The sequence below is a fragment of the Penicillium longicatenatum genome (assembly GCF_028827895.1).
Source record: "Penicillium longicatenatum strain IBT 33135 chromosome Unknown contig_2_segment0_segment0, whole genome shotgun sequence".
In the NCBI taxonomy this organism is placed as follows: Eukaryota; Fungi; Ascomycota; class Eurotiomycetes; order Eurotiales; family Aspergillaceae; genus Penicillium; species Penicillium longicatenatum.
The window spans coordinates 5,396,024-5,417,031 of NW_026643120.1; the positions used below are offsets into that span (position 1 = coordinate 5,396,024).

General features: G+C 49.2%; 6 protein-coding genes across 6 annotated transcripts; 2 read left to right on the forward strand and 4 right to left on the reverse strand.

Moving 5' to 3' along the window:
- Positions 1 to 824: 824 nt before the first annotated feature.
- N7484_004524 (uncharacterized protein) lies at positions 825 to 1,616 on the reverse strand (the record flags this gene model as incomplete). Its single annotated transcript, XM_057114944.1, has 4 exons — positions 825 to 914; positions 1,003 to 1,064; positions 1,124 to 1,439; positions 1,509 to 1,616. The coding sequence occupies 4 exons, from the start codon at positions 1,614 to 1,616 to the stop codon at positions 825 to 827; spliced, it is 576 nt and encodes a 191-aa protein (XP_056975084.1).
- Positions 1,617 to 6,318: 4,702 nt separating this feature from the next.
- Positions 6,319 to 7,332, forward strand: N7484_004525 (intradiol ring-cleavage dioxygenase; the record flags this gene model as incomplete). Its single annotated transcript, XM_057114945.1, has 1 exon — positions 6,319 to 7,332. The coding sequence occupies one exon, from the start codon at positions 6,319 to 6,321 to the stop codon at positions 7,330 to 7,332; it is 1,014 nt and encodes a 337-aa protein (XP_056975085.1).
- A 647-nt stretch (positions 7,333 to 7,979) lies between these two features.
- Positions 7,980 to 8,721, forward strand: N7484_004526 (uncharacterized protein; the record flags this gene model as incomplete). Its single annotated transcript, XM_057114946.1, has 2 exons — positions 7,980 to 8,197; positions 8,256 to 8,721. 2 exons carry the CDS (start codon positions 7,980 to 7,982, stop codon positions 8,719 to 8,721), a joined length of 684 nt encoding a protein of 227 aa, XP_056975086.1.
- A 464-nt stretch (positions 8,722 to 9,185) lies between these two features.
- On the reverse strand, positions 9,186 to 16,138 carry N7484_004527 (uncharacterized protein; the record flags this gene model as incomplete). The annotated part of the gene is made up of 6 exons (XM_057114947.1): positions 9,186 to 9,299; positions 9,372 to 11,030; positions 11,083 to 11,319; positions 11,523 to 15,220; positions 15,598 to 15,819; positions 16,042 to 16,138. The coding sequence occupies 6 exons, from the start codon at positions 16,136 to 16,138 to the stop codon at positions 9,186 to 9,188; spliced, it is 6,027 nt and encodes a 2,008-aa protein (XP_056975087.1).
- A 720-nt stretch (positions 16,139 to 16,858) lies between these two features.
- Positions 16,859 to 19,166, reverse strand: N7484_004528 (acetate--CoA ligase; the record flags this gene model as incomplete). Its single annotated transcript, XM_057114948.1, has 6 exons — positions 16,859 to 16,921; positions 16,985 to 17,259; positions 17,312 to 17,441; positions 17,492 to 17,752; positions 17,808 to 19,052; positions 19,140 to 19,166. The coding sequence occupies 6 exons, from the start codon at positions 19,164 to 19,166 to the stop codon at positions 16,859 to 16,861; spliced, it is 2,001 nt and encodes a 666-aa protein (XP_056975088.1).
- A 1,113-nt stretch (positions 19,167 to 20,279) lies between these two features.
- On the reverse strand, positions 20,280 to 20,498 carry N7484_004529 (uncharacterized protein; the record flags this gene model as incomplete). Its single annotated transcript, XM_057114949.1, has 2 exons — positions 20,280 to 20,454; positions 20,488 to 20,498. The coding sequence occupies 2 exons, from the start codon at positions 20,496 to 20,498 to the stop codon at positions 20,280 to 20,282; spliced, it is 186 nt and encodes a 61-aa protein (XP_056975089.1).
- Between the last annotated feature and the right edge of the window lie 510 nt (positions 20,499 to 21,008).

Below are 21,008 nucleotides of genomic sequence, written 5' to 3' on the forward strand. Positions count from 1 at the left end.
TGCTCATGACAATCGATGACAGAAATGAGAATTGATGACACGTCATTGGATTAATACTAGAATTTTGCCCATCCAACCGCAGTATAAATTCCTAACAAATTATTGTTCTACTATGCTATATACTGGGATAAATACTGTGGCACCAGCAAATTATGAATCCCCACACCGCCCCAGAACATCCGTATCTTGACGCGCTCATGATAAAGACCACCATTATCTAGGTTTCCTTTCACCACTGCTACTATGAGTTCTCGCAAGCGTAAAGAACTTGATCCATACATGCGGACTCGGATTTGTGAACTCCGAAACACAGCTCAGTGGTCTTATGGCCGCATCCACAAAGCATATCCAGATATCCCGCTCTCGACGATCAAGTCTACTTGTCGATCACAAAAGAAGCGCGTCAACAATCAATCACGACCAAGATCTGGACGGCCTCGGAAGGATAAATCTGTTGAGAGTCCACGGAGTCAGATGTATGGTTGTTGTTCTCCTACAATGCACTGGATAGAGATCTAATGTCTGTTTGATAAGGTTGAGGCAACCTCAATCAGAACAAATACAAACACAGGACAACCAACAAGATCAACAAAGCCAACCACAGGACCAGGGTGGCAATGAGCAAATAATTCACCAGCGAACTCCAAGTGAATCGCGAGCTGGTTTAGGGGACCAGCAAGCAGAGGCTCAATATGTTGCCTCATGATTGAGAGCAGAATTGTGATAGTGATGTATTTTTATGCGACGAAATAGTATTGTACAATAATATACGGAGAATCGACCATATACAGATATGAGCATCCTCCACCGCTTTAACCGCCCATTCAATTCTTCTCGTCTGAACTCTTCCCCGGACCGCGAGGCGGGGGGCTAGTGAATATCGCCTGGATTCCAGAGAAGAAGCTCTCTCGAATCTAAATCAAGAACGCGTGGTTAGTTCAAAGCTCAACATCGCCTTCCTATATTTCTATGGGACAAGGGTGAAAAAGTAGAAGCACTTACCCCATCAAACGGCGTGCCCTTGGTATCCCAATTCATAAACAGGATCGCGTAGACAGCAACAACTAGAACCACCACGTCAGTAACCAAGATTAGTCCAGAGTCACATTTTCACAGAACATACATCCAATGATAATCCACTGAGCCAAAGTGACCATCTTGATGAACTTTGGCCGCGCATACTTCAGCGCCGCACGCCGGCGGTATTTACGCTCGAGTCGGAACTGGTGCTTTGGCGAGAGCTTCGACATGTCTGGGGGCCATTGTCGCTTAGGCGGGTACTGACTGTAGGGATCATCTTCTGGGAATTCAGAGAGAGTTGCGTGTTTGTCGGTGGAGAGGCGGAAGGGAGAGGAGTAGTTCAGGATTGCGGAGGTGGTGAAGCGGGCTGGGGATGTGGTGGTGAATCGGCGGTGGCTGCAGGAGATTGAGGAGGGTTTCTAAGTAGCGCATTGATTAGCTTTCTTTGTTCAGGCGAATGAAGAGTAATATTGGATAATCTATCGTACAATAAGACGCCATGTCGGTTGTTGGCTGATTTGGGTCTTGGAGGCTGCGGTCGAGATCGGGCTCGCGAGTCGCGCCGACGGGGCGGCTGCAAATATTTGGCGAAGCATGGGTAAATAGTCCCTGAATCAAAGAGTAACCTTGAAATATATCTGCTCTGCTGGTCGAGGAGGGTTGAAGCGCGGGATTTGAATGGGGGAAGTTGAGGAATTGGAGTTGGAGAATTTGATCTGCCGTGCTCCGCAGCACCTCCGCAGGCCCACCCGGCCTGGTCTTTGTATATACTTGTCGACCGTATGATTGTCGTGAATACGCAGAAAAGTAGAATTTTTGTATTTCGACAGCCTTAATGAAACCATACTTGGGGTTTGAACTCTAACTTTTAGATTTCTGAAAATAGTTTGAGCAGTTCGCCGCATTCAAGCCACATGGTGCTACGGGTGCTTCCCAACCGCCATCCGATGATAGACCACAGCACTAGTTTACTATTCTATGTTAGAAAGATGAACGTCGCGTATCATTGAAACAGTGATATTGCTTGAATAGCTACGCCTTTGAGTCTGGACTTTGGCATACAATAATAGAATAGTCATGGAATGGCTAAACAAACTATGGGAGTTAATTAAGACGTGAATTGCCACCTGCCGTGAAGGATATGAGCCTAGAAGCCTAGACTTGGTTTAAGCTATGAGCTGCATACACTTGGGCAAAAAGAATAGGAAATTGTCAGAGCATTATGATATAGCAAAATATAAACATTCACACACCATGAAGGTAGCAAAAATCGACGGCTGGCGGATTCGAACCGCCGCCTCCGAAGAGAATTGATTTCTAGTCAATCGCCTTAGACCACTCGGCCAAACCGCCTATTGGATGAAGATAATTTCGAGTATTGGTTAGATAATCCATAATCATAACAGAGTAACAGGCCAACTGTAAAAAAAACGCTACAGTACTAACTTTGGAATCCATGTATGATCTTAAGGTGTTTAGAAGACTTAGTGGGGCAATTGGAGTGGCTCTAGGAATTTGTACACATCTACTGAGCTCCACATATCTTCTTTTCGCACTTAAGGGACACTTTTCAGTTCCCGACATGTCAACAGCTTTCCGGGGCAGTCCAAATCCACCCTAAGAGCCACTTCTTAGGATCGCTTTGAAGGGCTTGCAGCCATGGTAGAGTGTAAGAGGGCAAGCAACTCCCGTTCATGCATAATAATATCGTCTTGGCCAGAATCATGTCATCTAGAACACAAGGTGGACTGGGTGGACGAGGAATGAAAGGGGCAGCGACACACGAGGTCTAACAGAGCTTGGGATCAATCATTCAGTTAGTAAAATGGCTATACAAACCTATAATACGTAGATGGGCTTGCTTTTGAAGGTCATCTATGAGACCGGCGGGGATATGAAGGAAATATATTTTGTCGTGGACCACAACTAAGTACACCTACTTTCAAGTCCAAAAGCACTAGACGTTTTCATTTAGATTCACACTTATAATGCCACCTGTTTTAGGTTGAACGACTATAGTAATAACACTGAGCTTCGAACTAGAGGAACTATTCATCATAAATTTCCTATTACGGGAGTTTGCCTTTAGGAGTATTTTCCACCAGAGGATGCGGCAACCGGATGTTACGAGTGTAGTGCTTCAAGACGTTTTACCTTATATTGTCAATACTGAAAAGTCTTTTATTCAAAAGGCGGTTTGGCCGAGTGGTCTAAGGCGATTGACTAGAAATCAATTCTCTTCGGAGGCGGCGGTTCGAATCCGCCAGCCGTCGGTTTTTTGCTAAACCCATTGAATTTTGCATTTACCAACGCGATTTTCGGGCTCTGCAGCTCATCTACTCAGAATCCCCCTAAGAAAACTTTTTTTTGCGCCTGTTAGAAGCATCTCATCTAGGCAGAGGATTTCCTCATAATGATAGAGTTGCATCGACAGAACACCTTGAGGTGATTGATTCCTGCTCTAAATATCTGTGATAAGGGCTAGGTACTTGTAGGATCTGGCAGTTGAATGTCGTAGACACTCAAGCCAATGGCTTAGAAATTGCAGCAAATCCTATTGCCACGTTCACAGACGCACAATCTCGGCTGCTTTTCATCCAACAGGCGGTTTGGCCGAGTGGTCTAAGGCGATTGACTAGAAATCAATTCTCTTCGGAGGCGGCGGTTCAAATCCGCCAGCCGTCGGTGTATCTTTTTTTATTAATTCCAGTATGAATCTAATCCCCAAGATTGTTTTGAAATCTAGGGCTTTTTGGTCAGGAAGGAGGCCCACAGGGTTCATACATTAGAAGCTAAACCCAAAGCGGTATAGTGAGACCAGCGTAAAACCGCCCACTTGCCCAGACCTAATAGTATAATATAGTACTGTGTCTGTAGGTATCCATTCAGTTATTCACCTTCCATCTTTTTCTCTTCTTCTCAAAGTAACAAGATAGTATGATCGGAATGCCGAAATTATATTGAATACCCCAAGAATTATGCAGCCTTGATCCTTAATAAGTTTCACTAGGGCAAATTGGCCTTTCTTAATTGTGATTTGACAACTAGGAAGGATGGGATCTTGTAGCGGCTACATCAAAATTCGGAGGCATTTGGGGACCTGGAAAGAGAGCCCAAACGAAACGAGTATCGTCAAAAAGCTCGACCAGAGGAGAATTTGAACGACCAGCCGTTTTGAGCTTTACGTCTCATTTAGAAGAGTATTGGTTGAACCCGAGTCTGATTACATTCATGTCTGTTAACGTACGATGAAACTGGAATGTTTTATTGATGTGTAGTTGGGCGGAATGAGTGACAAACCTCTTCTGCTTTCTATTTTCGCGAAGAACACGCCAAATCGACTGTCGTTTAACCTTATGATCGACTAGTGCGAGAAGTTCCTCGTTGCTAATATTGGGATTCTTGTCGACAGCTTCTAGAAGCTTAGTTTTATCCTCTTCGTTGAGCTTAGGCGGTGGACCAGATCGCGGACACGTTGCATTTTGGACTCGCTTGTTTTCCTTATGAACAGTAGAAACGAGTGTTGAATGTGGAATTTGAGGAAATTCTTTTTGAATCTGTTTGTAGGTCCATCCGGCTGTAGTCCTGAGAGTACAGATTCTAGTCCGAGTAATTGCATCTAGCTCCCGACGGCGGCGTGGTGGGTCATTTTGAGTTACACCTTCAGGGGCATTCTCACCGGGGGGTGAAGGATGGTCAGAGGTGCGAATTGGAGGCATCTAAGCACCGAAATAGCCTCTAAATAGTGTAATTCAAAGACAACAAGCGCTCAAACACGTGTCGTACCAAAGCGCGACAAATAGCCGTATGATGGATGGCCAAATATCGTAAGCGGTGGAAAATATTCAATTCAAACTTTTGCAACGTGACTTTGGTCGCTTATGATACAGCCCTGCTGCTTGCTCTGATAGCATTATATCTTGCAAATCTTCATCAAAGGCGGTTTGGCCGAGTGGTCTAAGGCGATTGACTAGAAATCAATTCTCTTCGGAGGCGGCGGTTCGAATCCGCCAGCCGTCGATTTTTGCTAAATTAATAAGATTTTCGGTCAGTATCAAAACAGGCCCTCATCTTTTTAATTTTGATTAGACTTGTTGTTTCTGATGTATAGATTATTTCGACTGAAACCCAGTCTTTGAATGGTTACTAGGATGTGAGAATTCCCCTATGCGCGTTGCGGATCTCCCCAGGTTAACCAAGGGCCTAAAAGCCCTCCACATCTGGGGTTTCCTTTGACGGTAAGGGCCTATGGTGGAGCCTGGCTTGAGAAAAGTCCAATTAACCCTGCTTCCTACAAGACGCTTTATCTAGTCACTACTGAGTTGGTATTGCTGCACAACCTTGAACGTGTCTCACTTCTCCTCCTCGACTAATTTACCGTTCAAGTTGATTTATACCATACTCAGACACCGTCAAATAGACCAACCGCGATCAATCCAATTAGCCCAATATACAAGGGCAACCCATAATGATACCCTCGAACATGTAGATGTTTAGCCTGACTCGGGATTCTTCAGCGTCATACATGGTTTTGTATGTACATTCGAGTCAGACATATCCACAATTCACAAAGTACTGTAGGGGGTTTGAAATTACCATGACGCAAGAGGTTGTGATATCCAGTCTTTGCCCCACAGGCCCCGAAAATTGGACTCGGTACATAGTTAGGGATCGGCATCACTATGGAATTGCCAAGTGCCGGCCGCGTAATAACATCTCACCAGGTACATTGGGAGACTGCCGAGTTAGCCAATATACAGTAGGTATGTCTTTTCAGATTACTCTGCTAAATGACAACCAAAGAACCTTGGAAGGGATTCGCAAGTCCGGGGGTAAGTGCATGTGCGCATCTATCAAACTCACTAAAACATTTCCCAATTTGGAATCGCTGTATATCCCCGACCAGAACCGTTAAATACCTCCGAGGAACCTGTTACTCCAACTACAAGAAAAAGCCTATCAGGTTAATCAAAAAGAATTCGTCAATTCCTCGTAATTCCGAAATCCCGGGGTTTATGGTGGACCTTAAAATCCGTAGACCTTAGGGACGCCAAGCGTCTCCATATTTATTCCAAGTTAATGTTCATCAAGATGATAAAGGCACTAACATAATTGATCTATCATAAAATGCCAAGCCAGAATGCCCCAGAGGCTTACGCAAATGTAGATCGCTGTAGATAGGATGAGCGAGCCAGAGGTGTTGAATTAACAATATTTGCAGACGCATAAATACTTGTCATAGCAGGCCCCGTCTTGAATTGCACAGAAACACCCAAAATTCTCTTGTATCCTCTCATTATGCACTGTTCTAAGCTAGTGGCCCTGGCCGGATTTGCTTCTGTAGCTCTCGCCCATCCAGGCCCTCATCACGGAATCTCAAAGCGAGAGGTTGATCGGCGCCACGACTTATCTACTCGATGCTCTGAACATGTTGCTCGATTTAACGAGAAGCGTTGGAACAGAAGCATCAACAAGCGATCCCACGACCACAACACCACCGTTCAGGTTCAGACGGAAGCACCCTACTACGATGTTATCCAGAATGACACCTGCGTGTTGACACCTGAGGTGACTGAGGGCCCTTATATTTGGCCGCAATCCCAGACACTTCGTCAAGATATGACCGAAGACCAAATTGGCGTGCCTTTGTGGTTAGATGTTGGTGTTCTAGACATGAATACCTGTGAGCCATTGGAAGGGGTTCTAGTCGACTTTTGGCATTGCAATGCCACTGGTAGTTACTCCAGCTTCACTGGGCTTTCTCCCAACACGCCTTTCGAGACATTGCTGAACGAGTTGAACGTCACGGACTTTGACATTGGCACCACTGATCTCCACACCGATGATACCACATGGTTGCGTGGAATGTGGCCGACCGATCACAATGGCATGATGGAGATGAAGACTATTTTCCCCGGTTGGTTCCCCTGTCATTTTACCGGCCCGCCGTTTAGGCTAACATTTCCACCAGGATTTTATATTGAAAGAGCGATTCACATCCACGTCCAAGTTCACACTGATTGGACCATTCGCGGCAATGGTACCATGGCATATGGTAACACGGTTAGCACTGGTCAGATCTATTTCGACGAGCAGCTCGAAAAGAAGATAATGGCTCTAGAGCCTTATGCATCTCATACTGAGATTAACCGCACGACCAATGCCAATGACAGTGTTTTCAGTGAAGACACGGATGGTGGCTACAGCCCTGTGATCTCGGTTGTTCCCATTGATGGTAATGATTTGAGCAAGGGTATGGTGGGATACATTACCGTTGGCGTGGATCCCACCGCCATTGAGACCGATCTGTAGGTAGGATGATAATTTACGGGTCTTTTGTGGTCATTCAAAGTCTGCGAGCAAGGATGATATTTCAAACGTATGGTGACTACCATTAAATGAATTCTGTACTGTATGCTACACATTTCATGTATTTCTAGCCTGATCTGAACCTTATATAAGAACCGGTTAACCAACCCACGAGAAGAGACTTAGAATATTGGGAAGGAAGCAAGGACATGTCGGGGATCATGTCACAATAATAGATCAAAAAATATTGTCACTATTGATCTCAATCCAAAGGATAGGCCAACAAATGTACTTACCCAATCATCAATCACTCGCTGAATAATCGAGATCTTTAAGTGGTTGCTTAACTCAGTCAGTTAACTAAAACAGGCGGCACTTCCATCACATGATATGCCAGAACCATAGGAAAAGCCCCCGTACCCAATCCACTTCAGGTAAAGAAAGTCGGGCTCATCTTCTTCGAGTCTAACGGGCAAGAATACCACGCTCTGTACGTGCTGTCGCCTTATCGACTGGCTGCTGTTGTGGGTGGTATCGGGGTTGCTTTTATTTTTACATGTTTTCCGTCTGTGACCACAGTCAAGACTTGCTTCCGACAAGATCTTGCATCTTTTCTTTATCTTCTCGCACATTATTATAGCTCTGTGTATATGACAAACTCGATACCAATCAAAGGTCTGGCTGGAGACCATAGCGACAAGAAGAGTCTCGGGAGAGTCCTAGAGAAAGCACGCAGTCGTGTGCTTGCCAAGGAAATCGTTCTGCTACAGGCAATGAAACAGCACTCCTGGTACTTTGCCTGGGAACCTACCACTGGGGGGAGATTCCCCAGGGTCACCTACGATAAATTGGCCGAGCATGCGCGAAAGTACGTTCTTTCCTTGTTTATTTCAATTGCTGCAAGCCCTAATATAGTTTATCCCCAGTGTACTTCAACTTTCCGTAACATTGGTTGAAATCGCGGATTCATTCCATCTCACCGGCCCAACATCCTCGGAATCGTGGGTCGAAGACATCAGAAGGCTCATGACTTCCTTGGACTCAAGGTCCCATGACGTAACATTCCTTCTCACGACACTATCAGGCGCCATCAAGTCCGGGGTTCCACTGCCTCTTTATCTTAGAGCGCCTAAACTTCGCCTGCCTACCGTGCTGCTCACTGCTGCTGCCCCTGATGCAAATCTTCTTCGTCCTGAAAACTTCAGCAAACCGCTGTTTTCGGCCATTGCGTCTATGGAGATGACTATGATGGCCCTGGAAAGTAACCTATCTCAACTATTTGCCGGAACGAAACAGCTTGTTGGACAGTTGAACTTGTTGACAGACACCGTCCGTGGTGAAGACTTGCCTGATAATATGGATTCAATCATGGCGATGGAGAAGAGAGATTAATTATGTGTCTCTTCGATATAGCATAAAGATGCACAAATCCTCCAATACATGTATTAATGAGTTTGGGGCAACTTAGGCCCTGAAAATTTTCCCCACGACAGAATAATAACAATTTTCAATCTTTAATACGTGTCAATATCCTCTTTCTTCCATACTGTTATCTCCTTAAAGCCAAAGTCCTCCACCTTGACATAATGCCGTGGGGACTGATGACACTCCATCAAGGAAGTCACGGTAGTGTGCTGCATAATCTGAGGTAGATCTACGATGACATACTCTGTCATATAATGGAGCAGGTGGAATATTTTTGGCAATAGAATTGGCTGAATAAAATACATGTTCACGTTGGGGATGGTACAAAGGAAATTATTGCTGAAACATGCTGGAAAAATGACAAAGGCATGGAGAGACAATTACGTCAAATCAAGATAAATCTATGCTCCGCTTATCTTTTCAAGATCACCTTAAAATCCACCAGCCATAACGACACCGTAGTAACGTCGGCTCATCTCCACGGTCTGCAGGACGCGAGCATCACCAGTCAGGGGAAGACCAAGAACTGCAGAGGACTCGACGGACTAAAAGGTGAGTTAGTAAGATTGTAAACAGGAAATGGGGAATTTGTGCAAAGAGTTGGGGTAATCACTGACCTGAACATCCTCATGGGTAATCCAGCCGGCTAAGGCACGGCTCATTTCCTTGAAAGCAACACGCTCTTCCAGGCCGTCCATGCCGGAACCATCGCGAACACGGCCACCAACGGCCACCAAGGCATTGACAAGGCGAGTCAGACGAGTGGGGTCACGTCTACCGCGGGGTGCAGTGGCCAGGCGCAGGAAGTCTTCGTAAATACCACCGCCAGAGGCCCAGCCACGCATCTTGCGTTCAGGACCATCGCCGAAACCGGTGACAAGCTTATCCAGAGTGTGGTAATCGCGCGAGATAACAGTCGTAGGCCCAACGATGCGACAGAAGGTAGCATGGGCATCATTCCAGTGCTTGCCGCGAATAAGGCAGTCGACTTCACGGATGGCATCACCACGATCACGGGCAGCAAGGGCCTTGGCAACCCAAAGCCAAGAATCGGGAATTTGAAGATCAACAGTCATGTGGAGCCAGGCAGGGTCAGTAGCAGAGCCATCGGGAGATGCGGGGTCGGGAAGGTCTGCGCCATATCGGGCAAGACTTTCTTGCACAGCACGCTTACGATCATCGGGCCGCGACAGGTGAAGAAGAACAAAGAGAGCCGAGGAAACATCTCCACCGGCGATTAGTTCCGAAGCATAGTCCCAAACCAGATGGTCGACTTGGACTTGATTAATCTTGATCGCGTTGTTTTGCCCCACGACAGTAGAGAGGACGTGATGCAGTTGGAAGGACAAGCGATTGGTCAAAAGGTTTCCAGACAAAGACTGGGGGAGCAGAGCCGCAGGGAGCTCAGTGGCAGGAACCTTTGTGTTTCCGCTAGCGGCCGAGTATGCCTTGAGAATAACCCATAACGGGGACTCACGGCCAAGAGTGTCTGAGCCAGGCTGCACAGTAGTACGAGTGTTGGCACTTTGCGCCGGGTGGGGGAAAGCAGGCTCGAGGCCCGTGGCTAGGTCGTCAAGGAACTTGGAGACGGCGGCCTCGATAGGCTCATCTTCGGTGATACCATACCACAGACGCAGACCAAAGGCCTGCAGCCAATCCAGCTCGAATCGCTCGGTGAAACCGAAGCTTGAGGCTCGGTCTTCTAGAGCACCGCCCGCTTTGCCCTCGCTGCGAAGTCCATTGCCGGAAACTAGCTCATAGAGGGCTCGGACAGGCTCGGACATTTCAGAAAGGACATTGTTCTGGCGCCAGACCTCAATCTGATTGGCCATATCGGCCCGCGAGGTGGCATCCCGACCAATCTGTGCCACAACGGTGGCCAGATGATAGTTGTGGCTATCAACCAAAGTTTTGCAAGCCTCTTCGATTCGGTGAGAGCAGAGAAGGTGAACAGCGCGCTCTTCTGGCGAGCGAATATGGTCTAGATCATGAGGGTGTCGATCACGAATGATGCCCTTCCACAGGCGGGTCAACCGATCCTTCTTAATCCGATGGGCATACTTGGATCGCAATTGCGGAGGCACACCGGCCGAGATGTCGTCCTCGATCTCATCGTTGAACAAAATGTTGGCCAGCTGCCAAATCAACCGTTCTTCCTCCGGGGCCGCCTGGAACGCAAACTGACGAAGATCAATCTTGGCTAGACGGACCAAGGGTATCCCATCGACCCGCTGAATGGTAGACTGTTGTTTTTGCACATCAAGAATTTCCGTGGACTTAAGTTCCGAATCAGCGTAGTTTTCGACATGGGGACGAAGGGAAAATTACCTCAGTTGGTGGATTGTAGCCTAGGATTGTGACATCTCTCGCCTCACTGAAGATAGAATAACGTTCCTTCCATCGAGTGTTTGTGTCGGAGAAAGGCTCGTTGAGGTCATCCTTGGCACAGATAATGGTGTCCATAGGACCCCAGCGGGGTTTGAAGGACTCATGGAAAGCAGAGTCCTTCTCGTCCATTTGTGTGGTATCATCAGCGAATGTTTTGGGTTGCTTGTTGTAAGGCCACTGTACGGAAGAAAGAGAATAAAATTTAGCTCATGTGATCTCAAATTGGTCAACTATCTGCGACGATGGGGAATGGAGGTGCTAGATACAAGATGGGTAAAAATTGACAGGGGAAAACAAAGAATGAGGTATGGACACAGGGCAATGATGAATCGTCGATAATGGAAGGGAAATCAAGTGCAAAGCATGGTAGGGGAGCGAACCTCGAGGCCTTTGGGCTGCGATTTCGAAGCTTTCAGCTGAGAAGCTGCGTTTTGCTTCTTTGGTGGCTGCTGGAATAGCGAATTCATCAGGTCGATACTGTTGGTAAATCCCTTTTTGGGAGATGCCATTTTCTCGGATGGTGATTCCTCGTTCAAGAAATGTCGGTCGGTGAAAGCATTAGCTTGGATTTCTCGCAGAGCATCACGATTTTGCTTTCGTGGGCTGATCGTTCGCTGAAGCTGCTCAGTCCAGTCGCCACTGAGGTTCAAACGAGGCTTGGGTGGTGTGCCAAAGGGCTTGAAGATAGGCTGGGTGGTTTCCAGAACACTGGTCTGGTCATCGTCCTGCTCCACGGTGCGATGAAGACTGGGAAAAGAACCCGCCATGTCCATATCCCCTTCCTCATCAGATCCAACTATCGAGTCGCCAGATTGCTGGCTCTCGGTGACGTCGTCGTCATGCTCAGTAGTTGAACCCGCGGAGCCTTCCTCTAAAAAAGACTCGGTCTCACCCTCAGAACCCATATCTTGGTCCTCCATGGCCATAGCCTGATTTCCAAAAGAGCCAGGGACCAACTTGTGCTTCTTGAAATCGAAGGTGTCATCATCCATACCAGCCATAGATCCAACAAACGACTCGTCGATTGAAAAGGTCGCGGACTGCTCAAAGCTGATGGGGTGGTCGGCCTTGGGAGTGTGATTGTCAGGGCCTGCACTCATAGTGCTCTGATCAAGACTCTCACCTTCTTCATCCTCATCATAGTCAAGTCCATATGTGGTAAAGTGAGGCACAGTAAATACCCAGGTACCAGTCTCAAGCTCATAGTCGATGAACTGGGTATCCGTCACCTTCATCAAACGCTCAATGTGTTTATCAAAGAGTGGTCCATTGGTGATGGGGGACGGCTTCTTCTTATCACGACCACGCGGCCAGGAGTTCTCGATACGTAGAGTGGAAGGTACGTTGAGTCCCTTACCCATGGGGGGTTTGATAGACTCTTCAGGGTACACAGTGATCTTCCGAAGACCAATGTCCACAATACCATTGAAGATATTGTCGATATCAACGGTAGTAAGGTCGACAACACCATTGAAAGTGACCTGTCCACAGTTCTGACGACCGACAGTGAAGTCCACAACGCGCTTCAACTGATCGCGGCTCATCTTCTGGAGCTGCGCTGCTGAGGGGGACATCCAATAGTCACCCGGCTTGGGGTCACCGGTAGGAACGGTAACATGCTTGACGGCAGCAGGAACGGGCTCGCTATTCTCGGGAACGACAGCAAGATCGCGACTGACGGACTCCATTTCGGGACGGTCAATGGCATCGATGCCGTTAAGACTGCCACTCTTGCGAGTAGAACGAAGGAATCCGAGCTCTGCGGGGGTAGGTTCCGGGCTCTTAGACTCCACGCGAACCAGCTCACCACCAGAAACACTCGGCGAGTCAAAACTGACCTTCTTTTTCAGCTTGTCAGCTGGCTGGGACGCATCCTCGCCATTAGTGATGGGTGCTGGCGATGTGCTGGCGGGACGAGCGAAGAGATCGCTCCGCAAGCTACGATCGATCGTAAGACGCTTGAGACTGCTGCCGTTACTACGACCGCTGCCAACCTGCAGGGCACCGGGAGATAGAATGCTATCCGAATCCGGGTTGAAAGAGTTGCGAAGATTGCTGGTGGAGTAACTCTTGCTGAAGCTGCGCCCGAAACTGCCATTGACGCTGCCACGCAGACCGCCACTGCTAGGCCCAGACCCCAACAGGCTGTTACCTAGGCCAGGCGTGCTGGCCGCACTAGAGGGGGATCCATAAGTAGAATATGAGAATCCATAGCCTTGGTTCCTCTTAGGGGGAGTGATAAGACGGTTCGCAGCATGGGGGGTCATGTTGTAAACAGGTAGTGGGGTTCGCTGTTTCTGCTTCATAGTGGAAGAGAGCGGAGTGGCCAGAGGACCAGGAGACGGCGCATTGGGTGCTGGCAGTCCCGAGAAGATAGACTGGCTACCGTATGGGTTCCCCTCAAGGAGGGAGGAAGTGAAGCTACCAGGGGCGGGCTGTTGGGGCTGTTGAGCCTGCGTAGGTTGCGAAGACCCAAACATGCTACCACCAGCCGGCTGCTGCTGCTGGCTCTGGCTTCCGAAAAGGCTACCACCAGTGTTCTGAGCTCCCGTGTTTTGGGTACTACCAAATAGACCTGTGCCACCTGTTGAGCCGAAGAGGCTAGGCTTCTGCTGCTGCTGATTTTGGGTGTTGTTCAAAAGCCCACCACCGGTGGACTGTTGAGGTTGACTAGCACCGAAGCCACCACCGAACGCACCGCCAGTAGTGCCTGTAGAGCTCCCAAAGAGACCACCGGGCTTTTGCTGCTGTTGGTTTTGGCTGCCGAAGAGTCCACCACCGGTGTTGGCTGATTGATTGAACAATCCGGTACCGCCCTGTTGAGCCTGCTGCTGCTGTGGCTGCTGCTGGTTATTTTGTCCGAATAGAGACCCGGTGTTTCCACCAGCAGCACCGCCTCCGAATAAGCCTGTGGACCCGGATTGCTGCTGGGTATTGTTTGCACCAAAAGTACTACCCGTGTTACCGAACAATGACTTGTTCTGGGTTTGATTCTGCGCTCCGAAACCGGTCAAAGTATTCGTTCCAGTCTGCGGCTGGGCGCCAAAAGGCGAGGCTGTAGCAGTTGCGCTACCGAAGGGGTTGGAAGCTGTGGTTGTCTGCTGAGAGCCAAATCCACCGCTGCCAAAGCCACCAGTGCTGGTGGTGCCTGTGGTACCAAAAGCAGGCTTGTTTTGCTGCTGGTTTTGGCCGAACAAGGAACTGCCAGTGTTGCCAAAACCCCCGGTTCCAGTGCTGCTGCCAAATCCTGTACCGGTTGCTCCTGCGGTACCGAACGCAGAGGGCTGGGCCGCGGCCGTGGTTCCTGTGTTTCCGAACAAAGAACCTGCAGGCTTGGCTCCGCCGAAAAGTGGGTTGGAGTTAGTGGAGCCGAACGCGCCGGTAGTTTGTGTTTGTCCGAAGGCAGAGGGTGCACTCGTAGCTGCGGCACCGCCAAAGGGAGTTGCACTGGCCCCGAAGCCAGTGGCTGGCTGAGATCCAAACCCACCTGTAGCAGGTGTACCGAAGGCAGAGGAGCCGAAAGCACCAGCCTGACCACTTCCGTTGCCGTACCGACGGCCTTGTTGATAATCAGCAAGTCTTAGTTCTTCGAACGAGAACTTGCTATATGGTTGCATAAAACTGACACTCTGGTAGTGGTTGGTCGCACTGGTGTTGGTATCCTTTTCAGTAAAGGCACTGAACGGCGTTCCTCCGGTACCCTCACAAGGAGGTAGGGCACCTTGGAAAGCAGTGCCAGTACCTGTACTGCCAAAGCCTCCGCCGGGCGCAGCAGTATTTGTTGCCCCGAAGCCAGTTCCTGAACCAAAGCCACTGCCGGTGTTCGAGGTGCCGAATCCTGTGCTGGGAGTTTTGCCGAAAAGACTTCCACCGGCGTTTGTGTTGGCGGTATTGGTGTTACTACCAAAAGCGCCTGTGTTTCCAGCACCGAATCCACCACCGGTAGAGCCAAATGCGTTGCCTCCAGCAGCTGCGTTGTTCCCGAAAACACCGCCAGTTGTGTTGGTAGCTCCGAAGCTCGTAGGACGGTTCTGTCCGAAGAGTGAACCAGATTGATTATTGTTGTTGGCACCGAATCCTATACGTGAAAAGGTCAGTAAGCTCGAGGGAAGAGGAAAAATTTTTTTGATAAAAAAAAATTTAAGCTCAGTGATGAAACAATGGAGACAAAGAAAAAAGTGCAAGACAGAAGCAGCTCAATTCGGACGAGGGAATCCTTGTGTGTGGACCACTCAAGCTCCACGGAAATCTTCAGGTTGCCGATCCACGCTAGCGTCCGTTGTCAAATACCCTCGGGAAGGCACAGAAAACCACGCATGGAGCGTACCTCTCAGGCGCAACCAAGTATACATATTACATAGGGCGAAGAGTAAGGGTTGATCGAAGAAGATTCAGAGGCACCTCAGGAAATCCGGAAGAGCGAAATCGCAAACCTCTGTTGTCTTGAGCACGTACCTCCGCTGGTGCTAGAACCGGCGCCGAAACTACTGGCTGTGTTGCTACCAAACAAGCCACCACCAGTAGTTCCGGTTCCAGTATTGCTAGATCCAAATGCTGGGGTTCCGGTTGATCCAAAGCCTAGATGGTAGGGGTGATCGCGGTCAGAGAGACTGGTTTCAAGCTGGGCCTCGCAACTCTTTCTGTTGTCGCGGCGTCGCTGAGCATCGAGGAGAGCCGCTGGGTATGTCGAAGAGGCCTGACGAAGGATTTCATAATTGGAAGATAGGATTGATTCCTTGCGCGTGTCATGGCCATGGCGGGTCGACGTCAGGAGCACCGAATTGTTGTTGAGAAGAGAGCACCGAAGGGCGGAACGAAGTCACAGATGAAGAGGAACGAGGGGGATTGGAAAGGGCAATGGGGAAAATGAATCGCAAGGGTATGATATGATAAACCTACCTCCTGCAGTGTTATTGTTGGTGCCGAATCCAGAGCTCCCGAAGTTGGAGGTCTGGTTGTTCTGCCCGAACCCTCCTCCACTTCCGAAGAAAGACATGTTGTCGGTCGGGAGCTGAGGACGCTATGAGTGCATAGGTCAGGCTCGCGCAAGTTAAGGGTGACGAAAACGTCGTCGACGATGGGTGTGATAACGAGGATGGCGCGTGGGGAAAGAGAAGGGAGAGACGCGACAGAAATCAAGTCAAGTTTGCTGAAGGCAGGAGTAGGCTTATGTCAGCACGGGCAACAGTGATCCGTCACGTGGTTGCTGCCTGACTCGGATGCGGGAGACTCGACCGTCACTCACTCGTACATGGATGCATGCAAAGACGGAGTGGTGCAGGATATCGTGTGGCGAGGGGCTAGACTTTCGCTATGGATCTTACGTACCGAGGTTGCAATGTCAAAATTGGAAAGTCGCGAAAGGTTGAGAATGAGCAGGATTGAGAAGGACGTGGAATGAACTAATACTTCCCTCTCACAGTAGAGGCATATCATTCGTTTACACTACACACTACAACAAAAAACAACCAAATCCTAGATAAAATCAAAATCACATGGCTCCTGATGATACTAGTAGGGAATCTCAAATACATCAAGGGGAAACTCAAAAACGGAATAAAAAAAAAAAGTCAACCTCCCACCCGAGAGTTTGTTATCGAGCCTACTAAGCAAGCCATGCAATTAGTATACTTAACCCCGACCATTACACAATATAGAATCCAAGGACACTCACTCTTTTCAGACATTATTATCGTAAAATTCATTGAGCATTCTCTTACTTCCGACGAGAAGCGTGGACAGTCTCGATGATCTTTGCCACAACGGAGGGATCAGAAAGCTATGGAACAGATTAGCATTGTTCAAATAGAACAAAAAGAAACAAAGATGTGAGATATCTTACTGTAGAAATGTCACCCAAGCTATCCTCCTCGCCGCTGAGAATCTTGCGCAGAATGCGACGCATGATCTTTCCGCTGCGGGTTTTGGGAAGATCCTCCACAACGAAGACGGCCTTGGGGGCGGCGAAGGGGCCAATTGATTTGCGGACCTGCATGACCAGATCCTTTCGCACCTGATCATTGGTCTCATTGCCCTCTTTCAAGGCTACGAAAGCATTCACGGCCTGGCCTGTCAGCTCGTCAGATATACCAACGACAGCAGCCTCAGCAACCATGGCTAGGAAAAGTTAGCGAATATTCTTGGTCTTTTCTTGTCAGAAAATACTCACAGTGCTCAATAAGAGCAGCCTCAATCTCGGCAGTAGAGAGACGGTGGCCAGAGACGTTAACAACGTCATCCACACGGCCCCGGATCCAGTAGTAGCCGTCGTGATCGCGACCAGCGCCATCTCCGGTGAACTAGAAAATGGTCAATTTCAATCCTCATAAGGGAGCTATGAGTGCCTTACGTAGTAGCCCTTATACACGTTCAAGTAAGTATCCATGTAGCGCTTGTGGGCTCCCCAGACGGTACGGGCCATGCTGGGCCAGGGCTGCTTGAATGCCAAAACACCCTCGACATCATTACCAGTGATTTCCTCGCCAGAAACGGGATCAATGATAGCGGGCTCAATACCGAAGAAGGGCAAAGAGGCACTGCCAGGCTTGGTGGGGGTAATACCACCCAGAGGTGTAATAACGTTGGATCCAGTCTCGGTTTGCCAGTAAGTCTGTCCATTTAATCAGCACGTGCGCATTTTCTCTCAGTATAAGGGGTTTACCAACATCGCAAATGTGGGCTTCTTCCTTGCCAACGGACTCAAAGTACCACTTCCACACTTCTGCGGCGATCGGTTCACCAACAGAACCCAGGATACGGAGAGACTTCATCTTGTGGTGAATGTGCTCATCGCCAGCCCGCTTCAGCAAGCGCAGAGCAGTAGGGGCAACGTAGAACTGAGTCACGTCATACTTGTCAATGACATCCCAGTAACGGGAGAAGTTGGGGTAAGCGGGGGTAGACTCGAAAACAACGGTGGCACAGCCCAAGAGAAGAGGAGCATAGACAACGTAGGTGTGTCCGGTAATCCAACCCACGTCACCACCGCAGAAATAGCGGTCGTCATCGTGGATGTCAAACACGTATTTTCCGGTCATGGCAGCACCAAGCAGGTAACCAGCAGTAGTGTGCATGACACCCTTCGGCTTTCCGGTTGAACCGGAGGTGTAAAGTAGGAAAAGAGGATCCTCAGAGTTCACAGGCTCCGGGGCAAGGTAGTTGGGGTACTTCTCAATCTCTTCGTGCCACCAAATATCACGGCCGGCAGTCCAGGGGACCTCGGCGCCGGTTCGCTTGAAGACAAGCACGGTAGACACATCGGGACACTGCTTAAGCGCCTCATCAACAATGCGCTTGGTACCAATGACCTTGCCGCCACGCTTGCCCTCGTCACTAGTGATAACGACTCTGGAGTCGGCATCAAGGACACGGTCACGCAGTGAGTCAGAGGAGAAACCGGCGAAAACGACCGAGTGTACGGCACCAATTCTCGAGCAGGCCAAGAAAGCAATGAGCGCCTCCGGAATCATGGGGAGGTAGATGGCGACTGTGTCACCCTTCTTCACACCACGCTTCTTCAGAGCCCAAGCCACGCGGGAAACCTCGCGCAGCAACTCGCCGTATGTGATGGTGCGGCCCTCATTGGGCTCATCGGCCTCGTAAATGATGGCCACCTTGTCGGGGTTCTTCAACGCATGGCGATCGACGCAGTTGAAGGAGGCATTCAAGGTGCCCTCGACGAACCACGCGTTGTCGCCGTTCTCGAACGAGCCGTGGTGGGTGGTTTGGAAGTCCTTGTCGAATGTGAGCAGCTCGCGGGCCATTCGAGCCCAGAAGGTGTCGGGGTCGCGGATCGACTCCTCATAGAGTTTCTTGTACTCATCGATATCCTTCAGATGAGTACCGGTGGGGTGCTTGTCGTGGAAAGCCTGAGGAACATGGAAAGTGTCGACCTCGTGGGCCTCGTGCACCTGCGTGGATTGACCGAATTAGCCACCGATGCGACACCCAAGAGTCTGGAGCGGTGTGAGGCAACAACAAAGGAGACGGGAACTTACCACCGCGGGTTTAGGGGCAGTCGACATGATTTGTGGGCCTCTAGGCACAGGAAATGAAGTCAAAGAGAAGCGACGCAAACCTCTAGAGGTGGGGAGTCAGAACAATTTCCAAGAATATGGAAGGCACAATGGATCAATAAGCTCTCGGTGGGAAAGGAGGGGGAACTCACTGAGGACGGGGCGGCTTACGGAGTAGGGAAGAGAGAAAGGGGAGGAGTAAAGCAGAGAAATAAACCACGGGGGATCCGCGGCGGTTTAGTAGTCGGTCCATTCAGGCCATTGCCCACACAATCGCACCGGGCAGGTGGAGATGGACCCAACCATGAATACCTTTCCGTACGCGCTGTCACTACATTTTCGGGTGGGGGAAGTCCCCCCGCCTGGTTCGGGTAGGAAGCTAGTATGCCGCTTACAGGGCAATATTACCGCTGGATTAGCTCTCAAAACTTTGGGACGTTTATTGTAGCTGGAAATTCCATGATTCCATGGGTCTCAGTATCTCGAATAGCCGAATATGATATGTTGATAATCCAAGATTGAAGCCGAGGATAATCTCGGAATAAGTGGCTCCCTTCTAAAGGCTGGGTTGTTTGGCTAGGTAATTTTGATCCCCGGTATATATGCAACTCGTATCAATGGTAAGATCTACCTGGCGCTCTCAGGGGCTCTTTGTTTCAGCGGTATCTTGTATAGACCAAAGGAAGTAAAGATTATTATCACAACTGGCCATGCGTCCTGCCCGCTATATAGTGTTGATGAATGGAAAACAAGATGTATTGACAATACAAAACTATTAGTTAAATGGAGCTTAGCGCGCCCAACTGCCTCATGCGGTGTGGACCGTGCGTTTCCCGGTGGATGAGGAATGCGGACTTTACTGAATGCAGACTCTAGTCGAGACATTGGATGCTGCAGCCAGGCACGATCGGAAAACTCAGCTGGATTGAGCGAAATGCCGACCAACCGCCTGTATGGGCAAAACACTAGAACGTAGTTTTGACTTCGGCCATGCGGGGGCTGGACAGGACTCTTCCGTTGCTCCGGGGAAAGGTCAACAATTAGCACCACTTCCCCTCCCTTCGTCCCCCCCCTGTCAATCGTCCTCCAACACCATTTGTCCGAAGCGATCGGCCAGATTACCTAGGCACCACTTGGCATGCGCTTCGCTTGGGTCGGGTAGGTCGCATAGTGGTCAGCAACAGCTGGGGCAACGGGATCGGGTGTTTTGGCAATCCGTGCTGTTAACCGTGGACCTAGGTCTATCATCCGGATGATCTCGCCACTTGCGATGTCATTGAATCTCAAGCTTGCTTTCCTTACGTAGTTTGAAAAAGTCAATACCACGAACCATGATTTCATGATGTTTGAAGCCAGTACGCCTTGAAGAACCCATCCCACTTAACATTTCCCGTGCATGTCTGCGGGGGCTGAGTCAGCAGAGTGTGTGATTTGAATTCAAAGTCAAAAGTTTATTTTGTACTTTCACTGGGTGTATCTATAGCTTCATGGTCGCGTGGCATTTTCAACCTCTCTCCGTCTTATATTGACCTCATCACATTTAAGAGCTAGCAAACACTTAAGCACCACAGTGGAGTCCATCCTAGACCAGTATGGTAAAAGGTTTGTTAGTTTACACAAAGATTGTTGGTGGGTTGTGGCTTCGAAACAACTGTAAGATTACAGTGGGATTGTGGGATTGTGGGGGGAGGGAACGACGTGGGACGGGCAAGCTTTCCCTGTTCTTAAATAAGTATTTATGATCACGGAGATCATCGGTCGCATTGTCAATGGGGCTCTGGGTGAACTGCTAGATGGGACCCAATTAAAAGTGGGTGGACTTCTTTACTACTGTAACACCCAGAGGTTGCC